General features: G+C 42.5%; 3 protein-coding genes across 4 annotated transcripts; 1 reads left to right on the forward strand and 2 right to left on the reverse strand.

Moving 5' to 3' along the window:
* Window positions 1–287: 287 nt before the first annotated feature.
* atp23 (ATP23 metallopeptidase and ATP synthase assembly factor homolog) lies at window positions 288–4,857 on the reverse strand. The gene is made up of 6 exons (XM_030720315.1): window positions 4,583–4,857; window positions 4,353–4,398; window positions 1,605–1,686; window positions 1,394–1,531; window positions 1,069–1,152; window positions 288–976 (listed from the first exon to the last, which is right to left on the reverse strand). The coding sequence occupies exons 1-6, from the start codon at window positions 4,728–4,730 to the stop codon at window positions 773–775; spliced, it is 702 nt and encodes a 233-aa protein (XP_030576175.1). The 5' UTR covers window positions 4,731–4,857; the 3' UTR covers window positions 288–772.
* A 404-nt stretch (window positions 4,858–5,261) lies between these two features.
* On the forward strand, window positions 5,262–11,362 carry rpap3 (RNA polymerase II associated protein 3). 2 transcript variants are annotated; one of them, XM_030720070.1, is made up of 17 exons: window positions 5,262–5,319; window positions 5,605–5,765; window positions 5,846–6,010; window positions 6,103–6,216; window positions 7,364–7,491; window positions 7,581–7,702; window positions 7,774–7,844; window positions 7,928–8,062; window positions 8,149–8,276; window positions 8,372–8,493; window positions 8,582–8,652; window positions 8,799–8,891; window positions 9,245–9,432; window positions 9,545–9,713; window positions 9,899–9,996; window positions 10,178–10,278; window positions 10,393–11,362. In XM_030720070.1, exons 2-17 carry the CDS (start codon window positions 5,613–5,615, stop codon window positions 10,476–10,478), a joined length of 1,944 nt encoding a protein of 647 aa, XP_030575930.1. In that variant the 5' UTR covers window positions 5,262–5,319; window positions 5,605–5,612; the 3' UTR covers window positions 10,479–11,362. The 2 variants fall into 2 exon arrangements, with proteins under 2 accessions (XP_030575930.1, XP_030575929.1); XM_030720069.1 differs by having other exon boundaries at window positions 5,263–5,405.
* LOC115773368 (peroxidasin homolog) lies at window positions 11,347–20,937 on the reverse strand. Its single transcript, XM_030720071.1, has 9 exons — window positions 20,915–20,937; window positions 18,928–19,176; window positions 18,305–18,553; window positions 17,962–18,225; window positions 15,980–16,228; window positions 15,356–15,604; window positions 15,011–15,274; window positions 14,318–14,420; window positions 11,347–11,636 (listed from the first exon to the last, which is right to left on the reverse strand). Exons 2-8 carry the CDS (start codon window positions 19,136–19,138, stop codon window positions 14,332–14,334), a joined length of 1,575 nt encoding a protein of 524 aa, XP_030575931.1. The 5' UTR covers window positions 19,139–19,176; window positions 20,915–20,937; the 3' UTR covers window positions 11,347–11,636; window positions 14,318–14,331.
* Window positions 20,938–22,826: the final 1,889 nt, after the last annotated feature.

A 22,826-nucleotide genomic window follows, 5' to 3' on the forward strand; every position in this document is an offset into this window, starting at 1 on the left:
GTCAGCAATGACATTTTACAGTGACTGCACAGATGTGAGCAAGGTTGACTGTGTTGCTGTGGAAGAACTTTTCACACTTCCCTCATCTTACAGGTTAATTTGAAGGATGCTCTATTAGGATTAGACACATCGTGTTCTAATCATCTGTACATTTACTTCTTCTGAAATTCAAACATTTTGGACCAAGGTCAGATACAACAGGGTGTGTCCTGTCCTCTAATATAACTTTGTGGTGCTGCTGGAGTCTAGAAATAAAAAAAGTGAGACACAAAAAAATATGAAAAACATTTCCAGACGAAATAAACTTTAATTTACATACAATTTGATTCTGTTTAATACACATACAATCAAGTATATTTAGAGGAAATTTATGGAGGTCAATGTGGCAACAAGATGAAGAGCCACCAAGAGAAATACTTCCTTATTTGTCATCACAGCACACACTGATGTACAAAAAGGAAATTGTGTATTTCCTTAACAGCACCCATTAATCACCTAAAAACAGAGGACAAAAATCACTAATACTTCCAGAGTAAAATCAGTCCTTACATGATTCTGAATGAGTGTCCAGAAGGTAGCATGTAGCTGTACGCAGCTCCTTCCTTTGTTTCCTCTTCCAAGGACAAATCATTGTCTAAAAATCCCTTTCTGAAGGGATATGATTGATTCAACACACAGTCGTTCAGCTGAGGCTTTTATGCTGACCGCATTGCCGAGCTCCAGTCAGCCCTCCTGAGCACCCTTTTGGGAGTTTAATGAAAATGCGATAACACTAAAGGTTTGCATAATATCGGTCCCTGTTCATGTAAGCTCTGTAGGCAAACTTGGCGTCCTTCTTGCTGTGTGGGATCCGTCCGAACGGCGCGTGGTCCTTGAAACACGGCTCGAAGACCTCGTCAACTATTTTCTCCGCCTCGTCTCGGCTAATTTTCCTCACAGCCAGGATGGAGCGAAGCGCGCGGCCTCGGACGCACTCCTGTCCAAGGAAAGCACGTGAGTTTGGTTTGAAATTGGAGCTGCAGGCTGAAATCTGCAAGTAATAGCCACATTTTAGCTCGGCGCAAATACCTGATGGTGCTGCTTTAAGCCGAAGTTGAATCTGGCAACTTCGTTGGTGAAGGAGCAGTCGCCACTGAGGTTAGCTGCCCGGATCTGAAACAAAGACACCAAAACCTGTCAACGTCAAGGGCAGCAGAACGCTGAAGTTCAAAGTCTCACCGCCCAGAGACAATCTCTGCAACGTCTCCAGGCACTAATATGGGAAGTTATTAACTTGTTATTAACAGCTAATGCTTCCCTACTGCTGGAAATTCCAAATCATTCTCATTGGATCTTTTATTGGGGCGCAGCTTTCTTGTGAACGGTGTACAGCGCAGAAGACTTTGCCGCTCACCTCTGAACAGGCCAGGTGTCTGAAGTTGTTGAACCAGTCCACGTGGGCCCGGCAGTGGTCAAAGGCGTGTATGAGCTCATGCGTGACCACTCGGTTCATGTGGGACTGCTGGTGGATGTTGTTCTGACACAAAACAATCTGGGAAAAACATCACAAATGAGTTCACGCAGTCCAGCACCTCCTGCAACACCTCTGTTCTCGTGTTTCTTACCTGAGACGAGGCTGCATCGAAGCCGCCGCTGACCGTCCCATCGCAGTCCTCACAGGAGAAGTGCCGGTCTTTAAGCACTTGGCTGCATCCAGGGGGAAAAAGTGAAAGCTGTTTGTTTTGTAATGTAATGCTGTGAAAAATTATTTGCCCCCCTCCTGATTTCTTAGTTTTTTTGCATATTTGTCACTTAAATGTTTCTGATCAAACACATTTAAATATTAGACAAAGATAACCTGAATAAATACAAAACGCAATTTTTAAATGATTTCATTTATTAAGGGAACAAAACTATCCAAACCTGCCTGCCCTGTGTGAAAAAGTAATTGCCTCCTAAACCTGATAACTGAGGTAAGTGGCACATCACTGTGGAGGAATTCTGGTCCACTCGTCTTTACAGTATTGTTTTAATTCAGCCACACTGGACAATTTTTAAGCATCAACAGCCCGTTTAAGGTCCTGCTAAAGCATCTCAATCAGATTTAAGTCCGGACTTATGAGACTCTGTGTTCTTGTTGGTCAGCAGTGGTTTTCTCCTTGGAACGCTCTCATGGATGCCACTTTTGTCCAGTCTCTTTCTTATTGTCAAATCATGAACTCTGATCCTAACTGTGGCCTGCAGCTCTTTAGACGTTCTTCTGGGTTCTTTTGTAACCTCTTGGATGTGTGTTGGATGCGCTCTTGGAGTGATTTTGGTAGGTTGGTGACTTCTGGGAAGCTTCACTGCTGTTCGAGGTTTCCCCCATGTGTGGATAATGGTTCTCACTGTGCTTCACTGGAGTCTCAAAGCCTTAGAAATGTCTCTGTAACCCTTTCCAGTCTGATAGATGTCACTGACTTTGTTTCTCAGCTGTTTCTTTAGGTCGTGGTCTGATGTGTTGCTATGTAAGATCTTTTAGTCTGCTTCACTTTGTCAAACAGGTTCTATTTAAGTGATTTCTTGATTCAGCAGGTCTGACAGTAATCAGGCCTGGATGTGGCTAATGAAATTGAACTCTGCTTCCCAAAAATATGTGGTTCATCACATTATATTCATGATTTAACAAAGGGGGGAATTACTTTTTCACACAGGGCCAGGTAGGAGTGGAGATTTTTTTTTTCATCTTAATAAATGAAATCATCATTTAAATACTGCGTTTTGTATTTTCCCAAATGATCTTTGCCTAACATTAAAATTTGTTTGATGATCTGAAGCATGTGACAAATCTGCAAAAAAACTAAGAAATCAGAGATGGAAGGCACATACCTTTTCATGGCACTTCTGGTTTGTATTTTTTATTTTATTTTATTTTTTTAACACGAATATAGTAGCTGTAAAAACAAATTATCTGCAGTAGAATTAAGCTTATAAAAATAATCTTAATCTATATTTTTATTTATTTTTCTGTTGATTTTATCCTGTTTATTAACAATAAAAAGCAACAGCAAAATTAACCTTTTTTTTCATTTGTTAGGACTGTTTTGTAGCTACACTACATTGCCAAAAGTATTCACTCAGCCATCCAAATCATTGAATTCTGCTGTTCCAGTCACTTCCATGGCCACAGGTTTATAAACCAAGCACCTAGGCATGCAGACTGCTTCTACAAACATTTTTGAAATAGGTCACTCTCAGCTCAGTGAATTCCAGCATCGTACCATGATAGGATGGTACCCGTGCAACAAGTCCAGTCGTGAAATTTCCTCACTGCTAAATATTCCAGTCAGCTGTTAGTGGTATTATAGCAAAGTGGAAGTGATTGGGAACAGCAGCAACTCAGCCACTAAATGGTAGACTGTGTAAAATCACAGAGCAGGGTCAGTGGATGCTGAGGTGCGTAGTGCACAGAGGTCACCAACTTTCTGCAGTTAGTTGCTACAGACCTCCAAACGTCATGTGGCCTTCAGATTAGCTCAAGAAGAAAGCACAGAGAGCTTCATGGAGTGTGTTTCCATGACTCAGCAGCTGCATCACCCAGAGCAATGCAAAGTGTTGGATGCAGTGGTGTAAAGCACGCTGCCACTGGACTCTAGAGCAGCAGTGGAGACGTGTTCTCTGGAGTCACAAATCTCTGTCTGGCAATCCAATGAGTCTGGGTTTGGTCATTGGCAGGAGAACTGTACTTGTCAGACTGCATTGTGCCAAGTGTAAAGTTTGGTGGAGGGGGGATTATGGTGTGGGGCTGTTTTTCAGGAGTTGGGCTCAGCCCCTTAGTTCCAGTGAAAGGAACTCTTAACGCTTCAGCATACCAAGACATTTTGGACAATTTGATGCTCCCAGCTTTGTGGGAACAGTTTGGGGATGGCCACTTCTGTTTCAACATGACTGCACACCAGTGCACAAAACAAGGTCCAAAATGACACGGATGAGTGAGTTTAGTGTGGAAGAACTTGACTGACCTCAACCTGACAGAACACCTTTGGGATGAATTAGAGCAGAGACTGTGAGCCAGGCCTTCTCATCCAACATCAGTGTCTGACCTCACAAATGTGCTTCTGGAAGAATGGTCAAAAATTCCCACAAACACTCCTAATCCTTGTGGAAAGGCTTCCCACAAGAGTTGAAGCTGTTATAGCTGCAAAGGGTGGGCTGACATCATATTAAACCCTATGGATTAAGAATGGGATGTCACTCAAATTCATCTCCATGTGAAGGTAAACGAGCGAATACTTTTGGAAATATAGTGTAGTAATATTGCAGTAATATGAGATAAACAGTGAAAGATGAAGTCTGATAAAGACGCTAGTATTTTATTTTGAAATGATACGCACCATCCCGAACTCTTCATGGCACTCAGGAGGAGTTTGGCGTAGGGACCTGAAAGACAAGCACACCAGCTGGTTAGCATTATCATTCACTGAATCAGCTAGCGCTGTGCTGCGATAGAGACTGTGAGTCAGTAACACTGCAAAGCCATTTAACCCCCCAAACAAGCAGGTATCTGCTTCTTACAGCTGAGGTGACGACCCCTTTAAAGAACACAGCTAACACTGAAACTCACTGGTTTCCACTGCAAACTGTAACATGACCTGACACTTGTTGTTAAAAGTGAACAGGCTCTCTGCAATTGACATTTTCTTGTGCCCTCCCGGGTTTCTCTCCGGGAATAAGTCGTATCCATATTCCTCCTCCTGTTTAGTCTGGTTCATTGTGTGAAATGTCTCCAATTTGGAAATGTCCGCATAAGTCCTCCCGGTTAGCTTCAGCCAGCTAGCAAGAGGGGCCGCTACTGTTTTGTAGGTCACGTGACAGCTTAGGTCAAAGGTGATGAATATGAACATTTTTTTAATGTCGCTCATATCACTCTTATAGAAAACAGCAAGAATTATGATTCACAAAAATACGGAAAGCAACAAAATATTAACCTTGTATATATTTAAGCGACGAGCCTACAGTGAAGGTCGTCTATTCAGACTGCGAAGAAAGCAGTTAACTTGAAGTGGGTCTGAGAATCAAAAGTGCTTGTTGCAGTTCCTCAGCAAACAAAACTTTCAGATTCACATTTCAATTATATTAAGTTAGATTTTTAGTCACAATAAAAATGCGCTGTCTTTAACTTAGCCTTCAAATTTCCCTTTTCTCATTTGACTGTAAACCTCTTTTGTTTGGGTGCATATTAAAGACACACCAGTGACTTCGTGCTACTATAGACGATCTCTGCTTACGTGCGGCGTCGGATACGCAAAGCAAAGGCTTCCGGTACGTCACTGTCATGGCTGCGAACGTAAACAGAAAGCTGTGAGTAAACGGCACTTTTTCTCGTAGTTTTTAGCCAAACTAATCGAAGCTACAATTTACCTGTCAACCCGGGAAAGACATGGAAGGTATTTCACACGGTTTGAGTAACAGCAGAGTTATTTTCACCTCCTTTTTCCCTTAATTAGCGACACTTTTGCTAGCCGCTAGCCACAGACGTGTGACAACGTGATTCTCGTGTTTTCCTTCCGACTGCCACACGGACCTAAAAGGCGACAAATACAGCTAAGTTAAGAGTTTGTCCCAAAACAAATGTGTGTTTCACAGGCAGTGACATGTCCGGGGGGAACAAAGCCGCTGAGTTGCTGCTTCATATGCGGCAAAATGCGGAGGAGCTGCACAGCTTCATGAGGGAGCTGGAGAGCTGGGAGGTGGACATAAAGAGGAAGGATGAGGCGCTGAGGACAGGGGTCGTTGAGGAGGTTCAGGTATGCTCCTCCTGCAGACAGCTCGTAAGGTTCTTGGTGAGCTCCCTTCAGGTGTCAGTAGCTTCTTGTCTCTGTTGTAGGAAAAAGTCCCACCAGTGCGCAACCGGGACTACAGAGCCAAGATGAGGGAGAAGAAGAAAAAGAAGAAGGAGCTCGCTGGAGATGGGGACTCAAAAACAGAGGCGGCCAGTCAAGCATCAAGAATCAAATCATATGACTATCGATCCTGGGACAAGTTTGATGTGGTAAGTGTAGGCCTTTACACTTAAGAATAGCAGCAAAACTCTTATGCAATTCATTGCAGTGTTTATGTTTTGTGATTTATTTGTGGTGGAAGGACAAGGTTCTGGAAGAACTGGATAAGGAGGAGGAATCACCTGCAGACTCCAATGAGTCGGACTCGGAGGACACTGCGGTCGATGCAGAGAAAGCACTGGCTGAGAAGGAAAAGGTGAATATTAAATGTGAAGTACTGCATTAGAAAAAAACATCCTACATTCTGGTGATAGTTTGTACCGTTTCTGCATCAGTTTGTGGTAGAAATGTTTGGATTTTAATTTGGTGAGGCTCCCAAGCATTCTGTGTTGCTTTTAAACAATTATTTTAAACTCTTCTCATTCAGTATCATTCCCGATGAGTCACCACACACAGAGATATGGTTTACTCTTCTCTTAGTAGTTCTGTGGGTCCTGATGTGGGAATCTGTGTGTAACTAGTTGAGAGTTGTGTCTCACACCTGGCTGCCTTTTCTTTGTGGAAGTAACCTTGTATGTTCATCTCAGTGATGAACTTATTTTGTTTTTAAACCCCTGAGCTTTGATAGGTTACATTGATTTCATCAAAATTAGAAACACGTTGCATGGATCTGTGATGGGGAAAAAAAAAAACAGTGAGTGCCTTAGAACCAGGGGTTTATTTTAATGTCAGTGTCAGTGTGTTTACTGGTGCCACACAGAATTTTACCTTCATGATGTGGAAATGTCCACAGTAATTACAGTAAAAGTACACAGGGCTGTACTTTTTCTCAAAATTTGGTTGATTGAAAGTGTGAGATGAGCAGCCGAATAATGTATTCTGTAGAGAATGACGAAAACAAGTCCCAACAAAAGGTCCGAGCACTCATCTTTTCCACTATGTGTACTGACGCTAATGCTAATGGCCGCAGGGATAACGGCTGAAGTCCTCAGTTGGCGCAACGGCACCACATCCAATCACAGCTAGCTAGAATCCTGCTGACTGAAGGATGGAGTTTTGTTCATTCAGTCTGTTTACATGTTTTGTTATTTGCACAGAGTACTAGATGTACAGGAGTACACACAGGAGGAAGCATTTGAAGTCTACTTCACTGCAGACTGGCTCGTTAAAGAACAAGTCAGCCTTTCGCAATTTTTGCTCTGTATCTTTTCTATTTACATTTTTATAGCACAGCTGTGAGTCTTTTTTTTTTAATATAGATTCCTGGAAGGAATGCATGAAGTGGAGAAACTTGAGGGATAAATATTAATTCTGCTGCTTCTTTCATGTTTTTATTATACTGCTTTCCCCCTGAAATTTGCAGCAGTAGTTCCTATTCAAACAGATCATACTTTGATTTTTAGGGTAACAAGTTTTTTAAAGATGGGAAGTACGACGACGCAATTGAGTGTTACACAAGAGGAATGGCTGCCGATCCTTACAACCCTGTGCTTCCCACAAACAGAGCCACGTCGTTTTTCAGGCTCAAAAAGTAAGTCGAGTGCGCGGCTGCTGTAAAGCCTTTTTGAGGCGTTTTACCGTCCACCTGTGATATTAACGTGAGGGTTTGTCCTCATGCAGGTATGCTGTGGCTGAGTCTGACTGCAACCTGGCGATCGCTCTCGACAGCAACTACTTCAAAGCGTACGCGCGGAGAGGAGCAGCTCGGTTTGCGCTGAAGAAGTATGAACCTGCATTAGAAGGTAACACGCACTGCAACAAGCGAGTACAGTTGAATTCATGTGCCCTGAGATGACTGTAAAATCCTTTGTAGATTACGAGATGGTTCTCAAGCTTGACCCCGAGAACTTGGAAGCACAGAATGAAATTAAGAAAATCAAAGAGGTGAGTGAGTGCAAGGTGTTCATTTGTGGTCACACTCATCTTGCCGGTTCTTCCAGTCTGAAGTCTTCCTGTGTCTGGTTCAGGCCCTCGGACATGAGGAACCTGCCTTTGCGAGTAAAGCCACGCAGCCGCAGGAGGCCCCCGCAGTCGATCCTGATCAACAGAGCCGGATAGAGGAGCAGCAGAGGAGACAGGAGGCGGTTTTCCAGAAGGACAGAGTAGGGTTTGCATGATGAGTTTTAGCAGGGTTTTTCCACTTCTTCCCAAAGAGCTCACCTAAGTGATGGGGGTATTTGTCTCTCAGGGGAATGCCTACTTCAAAGAAGGGAAGTATGAAGCAGCTGTTGAGTGCTACAGCCGAGGCATTGAGGCAGACCACATGAACGTCCTGCTGCCTGCCAACAGAGCCATGGCTTATCTCAAGCTGGAGAAGTAAGGGCGCTTTTTCTTGACGCAGACGAAAATGCTGCTGGAGATTTTCCATCTTGTTTCTGACCGGCTTCGTTTTTTCCTCTTTTTTGTCGCAGGTATAAGGAGGCTGAGGAGGACTGCACTAAAGCCATTTTCCTGGATAGTACTTACGCCAAGGCTTTCGCCCGCCGAGGCACAGCCAGAGTGGCGTTAGGAAAGCTGGAAGAAGCCAAACAAGGTGCAGTGTGTCTGTGTTTTTGTGAGCCAAAAAAAGCATATTGTGCTGTGTTGCTGGATTTTAATCTTTACTTCTGTTTGTGTGCCAGATTTTCAGCAGGTGTTGAAACTGGAACCTGGAAACAAGCAGGCCCTGAATGAACTCCAGAAACTCCAGATAGTATGTTTCAAAGTCCAGTCAATAGTCCAAAACTGAGAAGTATTCACAGAGGAAGAAAAAGCATTTTACCCTTATTGGGATCCAGTGTCTGGACAGATGCATCTGACTTTGTTTAGAGATTTTCTTTCTCTCACTTCTGCTGTTAGGACGCAGGCTCCAGCGGCCGTCTTCAGACAGAGGACAGCTCACAGAGGAGAACAGTCCAGCCAGTGGATAAACCGGCACATCTTCGCTCAACTGTGAGTAGCAAAAAGAAGCATTTCCCACGTTGCATTGGTCACTCTCGATGCCCTTTAGTTTAGCGTATTTATACAGCAGCCGGATACATTTACAATAACTTCAGGCGGTAGGAAAGTGTGACAAGAGTATTTTGGTTAAATGATTTATTATATACGTCAGTAAAATTGCTAAAACCTCAGTCCTGTTATCAAATATTCAGTTTAATTTACTACAGTCATTTTTTTAACAGGTTCAAATTACTTTGATGGTGCAGTCTCAATTGTGCCGTGGGAGTGGGGAGGTTCTGTGGAAGATCCACTGACAGTGTGCAGTTATAAACACACATTCAGTATTTTTTTTTTTCCCTCTCCAGAAACCTTTGAGGAGGATTGACATCAGGGAAGTCAGTGGAAAGGTGACGGTGCCTGAGGTGGACTCGGGTGCGTACAAGCCCTTACCGCAGGAAGTGGTGAGGGACGTTGAGGAGGGATCGTCTCCACTCTCTACGTCGCCCAGCGCCAAGATGATCAAAATTGAGGAGCTGTCAGAGGCATCAGACCAGTCAGTGCTTTTAAATACTGCTCTTAAGTTTTCTGTAAAGCCCCAGATTGATTATTTTATTGTAAAAATTATTAAATTATTATTAAATAGTTATTGTTCTTCTTTTCATCAGACAGACCAAAAAACCAGAACAGGCAGAAACCATTGGTCCTGCTGAACCATCAACCGAGCCCGCCTCGACAGCGACAGACCCGCCGCCTCCGCCCACCAACAGCTTCCAGCTGGAGGCTGACCTCCGCAGGATCGGAAACCAGCCCGAAATTGTTTACAGATATCTGAAGGTGAGCTGTCTGTGTGTGTGTCTGTGAGCTTTCTTTGTGTTCTCAAAGATTTTATGCTGAGAGGAAATGATGCGTTTCTGAGCTGGAACAAATCAGATTTGAGGTTTGAACCAAATCTTGAATAAACCCAAAGCTGTAGGAATTTGTTTCAGCTGAAATTGTTGTTTGTTCTTTTTTGTGTGCAGCAAATCAAATCTGACGCCTACGCTAAGATTTTCCACAATTCCCTCGAACCCGACATCCTCAATCACATCCTGAGGACGCTGCGTGACTTCTACATCAAGTCAGTTTTTGAAATGCATTCACATGAAAACTATCTGGCTCTGACCTGGTTTTGTTTAATTTAGTCACTTAACATTATTATGGATCGTGTATTCCTACTAATTTTAGTCGTACTTCAGCACAGTCAAAGTAGTGAAGTTGTGTATCTTTATAGTGTATTTTAAAGTCAGCTTTGTTCGCAGGAATGAAGACCCGGCCGTCGTGCTGGAGACTCTCGGCAGCCTTGCGAGCGTGAGGCGCTTCGACATGGCTGTTATGTTCATGTCATCCTCAGAGAAGAAAGGTGGAGTCTTCATGATGTGCTGCTGCAGACAGCTCGTATCTTCACTTTCTCTTTTTCATCCACATTTTTGCAGCATACTGATAATCCCACTGTTTTGTCTTGTTTTCCTCGCAGTGCTTAAAGAACTGTTTGACTTTCTTCACCAAGCCAACCTGGACAGATCGTCCGTCACAGCCTTGCAGAAGAAGTACGGCGTGTGAGCACATTTACAGCAAACAAACAGTTTAGCTGCTGTTTATTTAGTTGTATTCTAATGCTGAATAAATGAATCACTCCTGTTGAATAGGACTGCAGAGCCGCGACTCTTTCCTCGGGAATGCCGACGTTTTCTTTCATAACTGTTTATTTAAAGTTGGAGGCTGCAAATTCAGCTTGTCTGTAACTCAGATTCAGCTGCATTTTGTACAATAACTCGACTGTTGACAAACATACACGCTGCAACTTAGAAACATCCTTTATTTTTGAAAGAAAAGCAGACTTTTGAATAACAAGAAATTGGCTAGAAATCTAAATGAGTCATTTATGGAGTCATTAATCACAGATCTATTTAAGGTTTTTACTGAAATATTTTGAGTAGGCGTGCACGGGTGTTATTGAAGCAACCGTCACTCCTGTGGTCCCAAATGTAAGTTTAATTGAGCATTAACAGTTTTAACTGTGTTGACATAAAGAAATATTTCCTCCTAATGATCAGCGACTGTTAACATGATAAACTTCATTATTTTGTCAACATTTGTGGTTAAAAATGGGCTTCTGCACTCATATGTAGATATTTCTCTTATTAATTGATAAGTTTTGTGGAATTGGCTTTCTTTATTTTAAAAAAAGAAATTTTAAAGTCTTACAAATCTCTTTAAGTGCTTCCATAAACTGATGAACAGGCGATTTAAAAAAAAAAATAAAAATAAAAAAAAAAAAGTGTAACAGGTGTTGTACTTGAATGCTCCATGAATCCAGAAGTTTCCTTTAAGTGAAGTGGGAATTTTCAGTTACAGTGTAACAGCGTGGACGGGTCTGTGTGAGCACTGTTCTCGAGGTACGCCAAGAAAACTGCAAACCAAATAAAGCTGTATTTTGTACTTTGTTTGGACTTAGCTTTACTTCATTTGATGCGACTCCCCAAATGTGTGATAAATATTAGAAAATGAGCTGTTGAATTTTATTCAAAGTAACAGTAGCTGCAGCATGACTTGGCATGGATTGTAATTGAAAGGCAAGTAAACACTTTATGTTACAAGTGAAGAACAGGTAAATATGCACGTACAGTACACATGTCACTGAAGCATGTGCAGATCAGACCATGAGAAGCAAGTTTTCACTGGGCACAGTTCTTCCAGTGTCTCCACACCAGTACGGCTCTGCAGGGAAAGCACATAAATCAGAGAGGAGCTGAATAGCAGCTACAAACTGAATGCACTCAAATCTGTCACGTCTCCCCGTGTGAGCTCTGTTCACCGCGAGCCTGATCGAGAGAGAGAGAGAGAGCGCCTGCTCGTGAAATCACCCCCTATTATTAGTAGTATTAAGGTTAATCTTGTTTGTTGATTTTATATATATTTATATTCTTTTCTTAATAGTGTGAATTATTATATTTTTACTTATATTTATAATAACTGCGGCTGCTGTTACACCCAAATTTCCCCTCTGTGGGACAATAAAGGCTGTTTCTTCTTCTTCTTCTTTGCTTCATCTGCAAGAAGCAACCACTGTGTGCCATTTTTGCTGAAGCATACAAGAAAACCTACTGGGATAACGAGGCAAAGAAGTGAAATGGTTGTCAGTAAGAGCCAAATGCTGGGATTTGCTCACCAGGTTCAACAACTTGGGTTTAAGCCAGGGGTAGGGAACTCCAGGCCTCGAGAGCCAGTGTCCTGCAGGTTTTAGATGTGTCCCTGATCCAGCACACCTGAATCAAATGGCTGAATTACCTCCTCAGTCTGCAGTCAAGTTCTCCAGAGTCCTGCTAATGACTTCTATATGTGATTCAGGTGTGCTGGATCAGGAAAACATCTAAAACCTGCAGGACACTGGCTCTCGAGGCCTGGAGTTCCCTACCCCTGCTCTAAGTGCTTGTATTTGTGAGTTAAAGGGGATGCAGTAGAGCAGCAGATAACTTTGCATTACAGGGAAGTTGTTCACAAGTGGATACAAGTGCCAGAATTGATACAGACTCTTTAATGATGACTGTTTTGATCATTAGCCATTTGAAAATCAAAGATGGTGGCTATTTTCAAGATTTCTTTTGGCAACAGCAAGACGACAAAAAAATGTTTTAGATAAAGTGAAGTAGACTTGCTTTTTTGGATAATCTTAGTGTCAAATCACACACATTTGATAATGTGGAAGTTGACTTTAGAGCTTTTTTTTTTTTTTTTTTAAATAATTTGGAAACAGGTGTGGTGGTGTAGTAGTACAAGTAATGCTGTTTGTTTCAGTCACATCTCCTGGATATAGATGTGACTGAAACATTCAGTCCTCACTGGTTAGCGAATTCTCAGCTATGGTCCCCAAAATTCTTGCTGTTTTTGGTGAGTCAGGATTTAAATGTAGAGCCGGTTAATGGTTTGATCTCCAGCTTCTGTATCTGTATGCTGAAGTGCCCTTGGTATGATACTGAACCCACTGATGCATCCGTCTGGGTTTGCATGTGTAAGTGAGCGTTGAAAATGTGTCTGTGGATGTAGCTTGCAATTTAAAGACTATTAGGTGAGAGTAAAAAGACACTCCATTACAGTCCATTTACCATGGACTAAACTAAGAGAGGGTAGAACATTAACTAACTACTGGAGCAACCTGTAACACACGTGGCACTGCAGTTATTTTGTTTAACCTGAAACAAAGTAGCACATAGCTAATGGGATTTTTCAAATTAATAGATCTGGAAGCACAAACATATAAATCTTCTGCATTTCCGGAGAGGGTAGCCTTGTAAGCACAGGTAACAGGTGTGAAGAGTGTGCTATTGTGAAACCAGGTAAATAAGCCAATGGGGAAACAGTTTAGTTGAGGTGGACCAATTCTTGGCTAGGAGCTGGCCACTTAGCGACCTCTCTCTGACACACAAACTGATCTCAAAAGCCTGAAAGAAAGGCGACTGGACTTGTTTATTTTTTTTAAAGACATCCAAGAGGCTTCTTCAGTTCTAAAAACCAAAAGGTGCCAGGTATTTAAACCCTTGTGGGGGCCGTCCCCTTTGAAGTGGTCGCTGACCCACTATTAGTCATTTGGTGATGTTACAGAGTGTCCTTTTCAAGGTCTGAACCGTCACTGAAGCCCTGGTGTCTGCTGATAACCACCGAGCCAGTCTGGAGCTTTCAGATTAGGACTGAGGAAGTGTTAATGAAGGTGCCACTGTGGCTCTGATTAGGAGCTCATTCTACAAACCAACAGATTACTGCCACAAATGTGTTTAAACAGTTTGTACGGTGCTCTCTGGTGTTCACAAAAGGTACCTTTTCATCCAAATATAATAAACAGAGGTCACAATATTTTGGTTGGAGATGTTAGTTTTGTCCAGCAGGTGGAGCTAAAGCTAAAAAAAAAAAATCTATTTCTAATTAACCCTTTTCTCAGGATTGTGTAGTTGATTGTCATCTCCTAATTAATTTTGCTGCACGTGTTAGGGTGTAAATAATTACAGGTTAAGTTTGGTAACTGTCAGCAGAACTCCTGAAGCCATCTGAAAACTCCCGCATCAGTGCGGGAATGTTTCAAATATCTTAATATCTCAGCCTCTTGTGCACACTCCCTTCTGCTCACTCTGATATGAAAGTCCTTTCAATGACGCTCATTACAAAGTACAAACAGATCCGCCCACTGTCAACAAGTGAGATAAATGCATTAAACACTGAGCTGTTAGGTTACAGGTGAGTCACAGAGCCTGGAAAGATCTGACGGAGAAACAAAATGATCTGATGATAAGAAAAAAACAGCATGATGGTACCAAATAATAATAAAAAAGACTGAAAGTTAATAACAAGACAATAATAAAACAATGGAGCTAATTACGTCATATCTCAGGCAACATGTAGAGCCTCACCTGTCTGCGTGCGATCACAGTGTCAAGGCAGCAGAAATGATGAAGGCCAGCAGCAGCACAGCTGAAGTTTGTTCAGGATGAGTGGCCGAGCTGCCATCCGGCCCTGAGCACAAGGAACAAGCAAAAACCTGTCAAGTATCAGTGAGAACAGTTAATAAGCAAAACGATGTTCAATGTACATCAAACAAATCCTGTTGTCTGTACAGTTTAAGGCAGTAGCTGTCGTCTTTGAAGCAGTTTTGCGCCTCACACTTGTGAATGAACAGGACGTTCGCTGATACTGTATCTGTGAAATGACGATTACTTTGCACTATCACTGAACACAAACTTTGATCACATGATATCGTCATTGTTATGTAACATCAGGGAATGTCTTCCGTGGGAGGCACTCATGGATTTGTGCCCTTATGACCTATTGTGACATCCTGGACATGACTGCAAACTGCTGGACCAACTCTTCCCTGGAAAGAGTGACTTCCTGCAGTCTCTGCTGGGAACTACAAACCTCTCAGTGATGACATGCTTCCAAAGTTTGCAGGCAAATAGATGAACATGATTACAAAGTTAGGTGACATTTGGTTCCCACTTACATTAATTTAGAAAGTAGTGACACAGATGGTATGAACGAATGATGCATTGCCCAATAATAACGTCTTATTGTTAACTAATGTAGAGTTAATAACTTTCACATACATGCCACCCACAGAGGCAGGGTCGTGGAGATGTAAAGATGTGAGAGGGTGTCCTGAGCTTTGCAGGTGAGAGACGCAGAGAGAGTACCGGGAAATGGAATGATGGAAACTGAGTTTTCTTGTGGAATACTGAACACTGTGCCTTCAGAGACAGTGCTCCATGTATAGTTACAGGACGGGTAGCACTCAGCCGAGCAGGTGAAGTTGGACACGACTCCTGGAGGGAGAAATTCTGGGCCGCTGATCTGTATGTTTGAAGGTCCAGCTGAAAAGTTTGAAAAAAAAAAAATTGGTCGTAGTTGTTGCTGCATAGAAAACTTATCAAATGTAATCGTGATACCACTACCTGCCACCTGCAGCATCTTGTGTGCAGTGACTGATCTTCCTGTATCAAGACTGACAGCTGTGCAAGTAAGGTTTTGTGCTGCCTGTAGTTGCGTAAGCTTCAGGCTCAGCTCTGGGCCCTGAGAGGTCACATTCCCCCAGGTCCAGGTGAAGTTACATGCAGGGTAACAACTGGCCGAGCACTGAAAACCGTACAGTATTCCTAGAGTCACTACGTCAACCCCTCCGATCACCACTGAGGACGGGCCGTCTGAGGTTAAAAATAGAACAGACAGGATAGAAAGTTTAATTTTCTTATTCAACACTGAGAACACTTTTCTAATAGAAAGCTACATCTTTCAGTTATACATGTTTTTTTTTTTTTTTTGCCTTAGCTTATCCTTTTTTATCCACTTAATCTATGTGTATTTATACACTCAATAATTGATGGGTGTGCATTTACTGCATCAGTGGGTCGTGACATGGAGGCTCAAAAACTTTTCCACAATATTGTCATTTTTTGAAATGCCCTATTATGTGCTGTGACAATGGTGGATGTTCATGTAAGCATGGCTAAAATTTCAAATGATGAAAGGTCAGTGTGCAAGTAATAAACATGTGTGAACTTTAAATTGAACTCTCATACCTGTCACTTGCAGCACCTTTTGGACAGAGACTGATTGTCCTGTCGCAGGATTGACTGCTGTACACGTCAAGTTCAGAGATAGATCTTCGTGCAGTATCCGCAGGTTCAGCTCTGACCCCTCAGAGGTCATGTTACCCCAGGTCCAGGAGAACTGGCAGCTGGGGTTGCAGCTTGCAGAGCACCGGAAAGGATACAGGATTCCCACTGTCATTACGTCCACACCACCGATGACCACTGAGGATGGCCCGTCTGTTGGGAGTAGTTGAAGAAATAAGATTGTTTTTTTTGTTTTATTTTTTAAAAAAAGAGGGTTTTGGATTATAATATTTTATAAAAGTTAGCTTTTTGCTTTTTTTGTATATTGATAAACAGTCTTTAATTCAACCAAATATTTTATTTCATCTTAGTCTATGTCTTTGTGCATCTAAATGGTTAGTTTGTGTAGTTGCAGTGTGTGTTTTCCACACTTACAGCTCCTGCCACTGACTAGCTGCATGGAAAAAATAAAGCTAAATGTCTAAATCTGCCTGTATACAACATCTCCACCAGCAAGCCTCATGCAGTGCTTCCACATGGAGACACAAACTGGCCACTTTACTGCAGAGGACTTGGAGGACATCTGGCCTCCAGATATGCAGTATTCAGGCCAACCAGCTTGTGGACACATCCTGGTGCCCATGAGCAAGGTCCATAGTTATGGGTAAATAACTTCACTGCCTTGGGAGGGGGAAGGCAAAGTGAGTAATCCTGAGAGAAGAATCGTATTGCCTATGGGTATGGCAATAGACCCTGGTGGAGTGGAGGCGGATGTAGTCACCAAGACAGATCTGGCAACTACTGGAGCTCTTTGGGTGCCAATCAGAACTGTGCTTATCTTTTCCATTGGATCTTACCAGAAGAAGCCAAGGGAGTCCAGGGAACTGAGCAGACCAGAACTTCCATACACTCTTTCCAGGCCTTTCATCTGGAAAAGACACTTTAGCTTTTTTCAAGAACTGGATGAAGGTTAAACACAGGAAGCAACAGTCAAGTTTCACTCAACTGGCAAATGTTAACGAGGTGTTGTTTCTGATGGTGGGAGAGGTCACTGCACCTCAGTGGACAGTTACCATCCACCTCAAGCTGGGTTGCCCCAACCAGTTAAGATGTTCTCTTCCCACAGCTGGTAAACAATAGACAATCCTGATCCCTGAGCTGCTGTTTGCTGTGCAGTAGATGAGCTCCAGGAGGTTCTTACCAGGCTTTCACAAAGAATTTGGCCTTACATAAGTATCAGTAAGACCAAGTTCATGGGTCAAGATGAAGATAATCCCGTAAATGTCATTATCAATGGAACACCCTTGGATACTGTAAACTCCTTCGATTACTTAGGTGCTACCGTCACCAGTAACGTCTCTCTTGAAGAGAAGATCTCCACAAGGTTTGGTACAGTTGCAGAGACAATGTCAAGGCTCAGCAAATAAGTGTGGGAAAACAAGAAGGTAACCTTGGTAACCTTGGCATCCATAGTACCCTGCTGTACAACAGTGAAGCACAGACAACGTACCCCTGTAATGAAGCAAGACCGAACAGCTGCAATCTGTGCTATCTATGATGCATCCTTGGAATCAAATGGAACAATAGCATAGCCAACACTAGGGTTCTTTAACAAACTGGGACTTCCAGCACGCAAAATCTGCTTTTGCAATGCTGTATGACTTGGCCATCTATGGATGATGAATCCCCAAGGACACACTCTGTGGTGAAGTAGAAGCTGGTGCCAGACTCGAGGGGCGCCCACATCAAAGGTTCAAGGATGTATGCAAGTGTGACATGAAGGCATCAAATTTTAATAGTCCACAGAATTAGGTGAATTTTGTTTTAGCTTAATTTTACTTTAGAAAATAGCAATACAAATGGTATGAACGAATGATGCATTGCCAAATAGTATCTTCTCAGTGTGTTTATTGTTAGCTAATGTAGAGTTAATAACTTTCACATACCTGGAACCTGCAGAAGCAGGGTCGTGGAGATGTAAAGATGTGAGAGGGTGTCCTCAGCTTTGCAGGTGAGAGGAGCAGAGACAGTACCAGGAAGTGGAATGATGGAAACTGAGTTTCCTTGTGCAAGATTGATTGGTAAGCCTTCAGAGACAGTGCTCCATGTATAGTTGCAGGACGGGTAGCACTCAGCCGAGCAGGTGAAGTTGGACGCGACTCCTGCAGGGAGAAATTCTGGGCCGCTGATCTGTATGTTTGAAGGTCCAGCTGAAAAGTTTGAAAAAAAAATGTGGTCGTAGTTGTTGCTGCATAGAAAACTTATCAAATGTAATCGTGATACCACTACCTGCCACCTGCAGCATCTTGTGTGCAGTGACTGATCTTCCTGTATCAAGACTGACAGCTGTGCAAGTAAGGTTTTGTGCTGCCTGTAGTTGCGTAAGCTTCAGGCTCAGCTCTGGGCCCTGAGAGGTCACATTCCCCCAGGTCCAGGTGAAGTTACATGCAGGGTAACAACTGGCCGAGCACTGAAAACCGTACAGTATTCCTAGAGTCACTACGTCAACCCCTCCGATCACCACTGAGGACGGGCCGTCTGAGGTTAAAAATAGAACAGACAGGATAGAAAGTTTAATTTTCTTATTCAACACTGAGAACACTTTTCTAATAGAAAGCTACATCTTTCAGTTATACATGTTTTTTTTTTTTTTTGCCTTAGCTTATCCTTTTTTATCCACTTAATCTATGTGTATTTATACACTCAATAATTGATGGGTGTGCATTTACTGCATCAGTGGGTCGTGACATGGAGGCTCAAAAACTTTTCCACAATATTGTCATTTTTTGAAATGCCCTATTATGTGCTGTGACAATGGTGGATGTTCATGTAAGCATGGCTAAAATTTCAAATGATGAAAGGTCAGTGTGCAAGTAATAAACATGTGTGAACTTTAAATTGAACTCTCATACCTGTCACTTGCAGCACCTTTTGGACAGAGACTGATTGTCCTGTCGCAGGATTGACTGCTGTACACGTCAAGTTCAGAGATAGATCTTCGTGCAGTATCCGCAGGTTCAGCTCTGACCCCTCAGAGGTCATGTTACCCCAGGTCCAGGAGAACTGGCAGCTGGGGTTGCAGCTTGCAGAGCACCGGAAAGGATACAGGATTCCCACTGTCATTACGTCCACACCACCGATGACCACTGAGGATGGCCCGTCTGTTGGGAGTAGTTGAAGAAATAAGATTGTTTTTTTGTTTTATTTTTAAAAAAAAGAGGGTTTTGGATTATAATATTTTATAAAAGTTAGCTTTTTGCTTTTTTTGTATATTGATAAACAGTCTTTAATTCAACCAAATATTTTATTTCATCTTAGTCTATGTCTTTGTGCATCTAAATGGTTAGTTTGTGTAGTTGCAGTGTGTGTTTTCCACACTTACAGCTCCTGCCACTGACTAGCTGCATGGAAAAAATAAAGCTAAATGTCTAAATCTTCCCTGCCTGTATACAACATCTCCACCAGCAAGCCTCATGCAGTGCCTCCACATGGAGACACAAACTGGCCACTTTACTGCAGAGGACTTGGAGGACATCTGGCCTCCAGATATGCAGTATTCAGGCCAACCAGCTTGTGGACACATCCTGGTGCCCATGAGCAAGGTCCATAGTTATGGGTAAATAACTTCACTGCCTTGGGAGGGGGAAGGCAAAGTGAGTAATCCTGAGAGAAGAATCGTATTGCCTATGGGTATGGCAATAGACCCTGGTGGAGTGGAGGCGGATGTAGTCACCAAGACAGATCTGGCAACTACTGGAGCTCTTTGGGTGCCAATCAGAACTGTGCTTATCTTTTCCATTGGATCTTACCAGAAGAAGCCAAGGGAGTCCAGGGAACTGAGCAGACCAGAACTTCCATACACTCTTTCCAGGCCTTTCATCTGGAAAAGACACTTTAGCTTTTTTCAAGAACTGGATGAAGGTTAAACACAGGAAGCAACAGTCAAGTTTCACTCAACTGGCAAATGTTAACGAGGGGTTGTTTCTGATGGTGGGAGAGGTCACTGCACCTCAGTGGACAGTTACCATCCACCTCAAGCTGGGTTGCCCCAACCAGTTAAGATGTTCTCTTCCCACAGCTGGTAAACAATAGACAATCCTGATCCCTGAGCTGCTGTTTGCTGTGCAGTAGATGAGCTCCAGGAGGTTCTTACCAGGCTTTCACAAAGAATTTGGCCTTACATAAGTATCAGTAAGACCAAGTTCATGGGTCAAGATGAAGATAATCCCGTAAATGTCATTATCAATGGAACACCCTTGGATACTGTAAACTCCTTCGATTACTTAGGTGCTACCGTCACCAGTAACGTCTCTCTTGAAGAGAAGATCTCCACAAGGTTTGGTACAGTTGCAGAGACAATGTCAAGGCTCAGCAAATAAGGGTGGGAAAACAAGAAGGTAACCTTGGTAACCTTGGCATCCATAGTACCCTGCTGTACAACAGTGAAGCACAGACAACGTACCCCTGTAATGAAGCAAGACCGAACAGCTGCAATCTGTGCTATCTATGATGCATCCTTGGAATCAAATGGAACAATAGCATAGCCAACACTAGGGGTTCTTTAACAAACTGGGACTTCCAGCACGCAAAATCTGCTTTTGCAATGCTGTATGACTTGGCCATCTATGGATGATGAATCCCCAAGGACACACTCTGTGGTGAAGTAGAAGCTGGTGCCAGACTCGAGGGGCGCCCACATCAAAGGTTCAAGGATGTATGCAAGTGTGACATGAAGGCATCAAATTTTAATAGTCCACAGAATTAGGTGAATTTTGTTTTAGCTTAATTTTACTTTAGAAAATAGCAATACAAATGGTATGAACGAATGATGCATTGCCAAATAGTATCTTCTCAGTGTGTTTATTGTTAGCTAATGTAGAGTTAATAACTTTCACATACCTGGAACCTGCAGAAGCAGGGTCGTGGAGATGTAAAGATGTGAGAGGGTGTCCTCAGCGTTGCAGGTGAGAGGAGCAGAGACAGTACCAGGAAGTGGAATGATGGAAACTGAGTTTCCTTGTGCAAGATTGATTGGTAAGCCTTCAGAGACAGTGCTCCATGTATAGTTGCAGGACGGGTAGCACTCAGCCGAGCAGGTGAGTTGGACGCGACTCCTGCAGGGAGAAATTCTGGGCCGCTGATCTGTATGTTTGAAGGTCCAGCTGAAAAGTTTGAAAAAAAAATGTGGTCGTAGTTGTTGCTGCATAGAAAACTTATCAAATGTAATCGTGATACCACTACCTGCCACCTGCAGCATCTTGTGTGCAGTGACTGATCTTCCTGTATCAAGACTGACAGCTGTGCAAGTAAGGTTTTGTGCTGCCTGTAGTTGCGTAAGCTTCAGGCTCAGCTCTGGGCCCTGAGAGGTCACATTCCCCCAGGTCCAGGTGAAGTTACATGCAGGGTAACAACTGGCCGAGCACTGAAACCGTACAGTATTCCTAGAGTCACTACGTCAACCCCTCCGATCACCACTGAGGACGGGCCGTCTGTTGGGAGCGTTTGAACAGACAAGAATTTTTGAGAAAAGATGAAAAAAAACTTTAGCTTCAATATATCATAAGCATATGAAGAGCAAGCTCTAAAAGATCTTACATGTGTCCATTATGTTCCACCTTGCTCAGTTTCACTGCCATTAATACCTTTATTATGAAAAAAAAAGAATTAATTTACACCATAGATCATATGACACCACAGTAAAAGAAAAAAATCAACTAATAAGTAAAAATACCATTAAAAAATTCTCAATAGTATAAAGAAAATCTGATAATCTAGATTTATAAATAATCCTATACAATAATTCCAACTCATGCAAGCAGATGTCAGGTGTTTGTGCGTCCTACCAGCCAGGCAGATGAGCAGCAGCATGCAGGATATCTGATGGACCATGGTGCTCGGAGAGGGTCTGAACACGTATCCACTCTCTTTATAATACACGGGAGAAAAGGCTTGCCCACTGCTATCAACCACTCAACACAAAAAGCAAATAACCTTGAGGAGTACAAGGGGCACATGTTGGTTATCAGCTTTGTTTTTTTTCTGCTCAGAACAGAGAAAAAAGTCCTGCAGTCACAGATGTATAGATTTTCCACTCACTTAATATCTAATATGTTACATTCTATTTTATTAATGCATTGACTTTTTGTTGCTCTTTTGCTTTTTATTACACCCAATGCATGAATTTTTCTTTCTATGGCAACTTGAATTTTATTGCTCAACTAATTCTGACATTCTTTGAGGTTAACAATGATAATTTTGGTTTGCACACCAGACACCCTTCCTTGATATAATCCTCCCATTTCTGCAGGCTTGGGATTGGCAGTGGGAATATTGTAGCTTGTGACTCCTCTGCATGAGGCTGGAGTTGTGTTTCCTCGTAGCATACTGGAATCTTTTGTGTGTTGGGTAAACATGCTAACCCCTACACTATCAGAGTACTTGAACCTTTCAAGGATGTTTGTGTTGCTACAATTGTATCTACACTATTGAGTGTAGCCCTGTGTGAACAAGAAGGCTTTGAGTGTATTTTTGAATGACAGCACAGATGTAACTGATCTCAGGTCAGCAGGCAGCTTGTTCCAAAGAACAGGACCAACATAAGTGAAAGTCACAAGCTAGTGTAAGAATATGCAGATCAATCTACTCTGGGAAAAAATACCTGCCATTGAAACTAGAATTTTATTGTTAACCTCATAGAAATATTGTAATTGGGTGAAGAAAATTTAAGTTGCCAGAACTCTTGCAATTAAACGTCAACAGTCAAAAGCTGAGAAAACTCAAAAGTCTCTTGAATCATGTTGCCTTCATATTT

Source organism: Archocentrus centrarchus, chromosome 23 (genome assembly GCF_007364275.1).
Source record: "Archocentrus centrarchus isolate MPI-CPG fArcCen1 chromosome 23, fArcCen1, whole genome shotgun sequence".
Classification (NCBI taxonomy): Eukaryota; Metazoa; Chordata; class Actinopteri; order Cichliformes; family Cichlidae; genus Archocentrus; species Archocentrus centrarchus.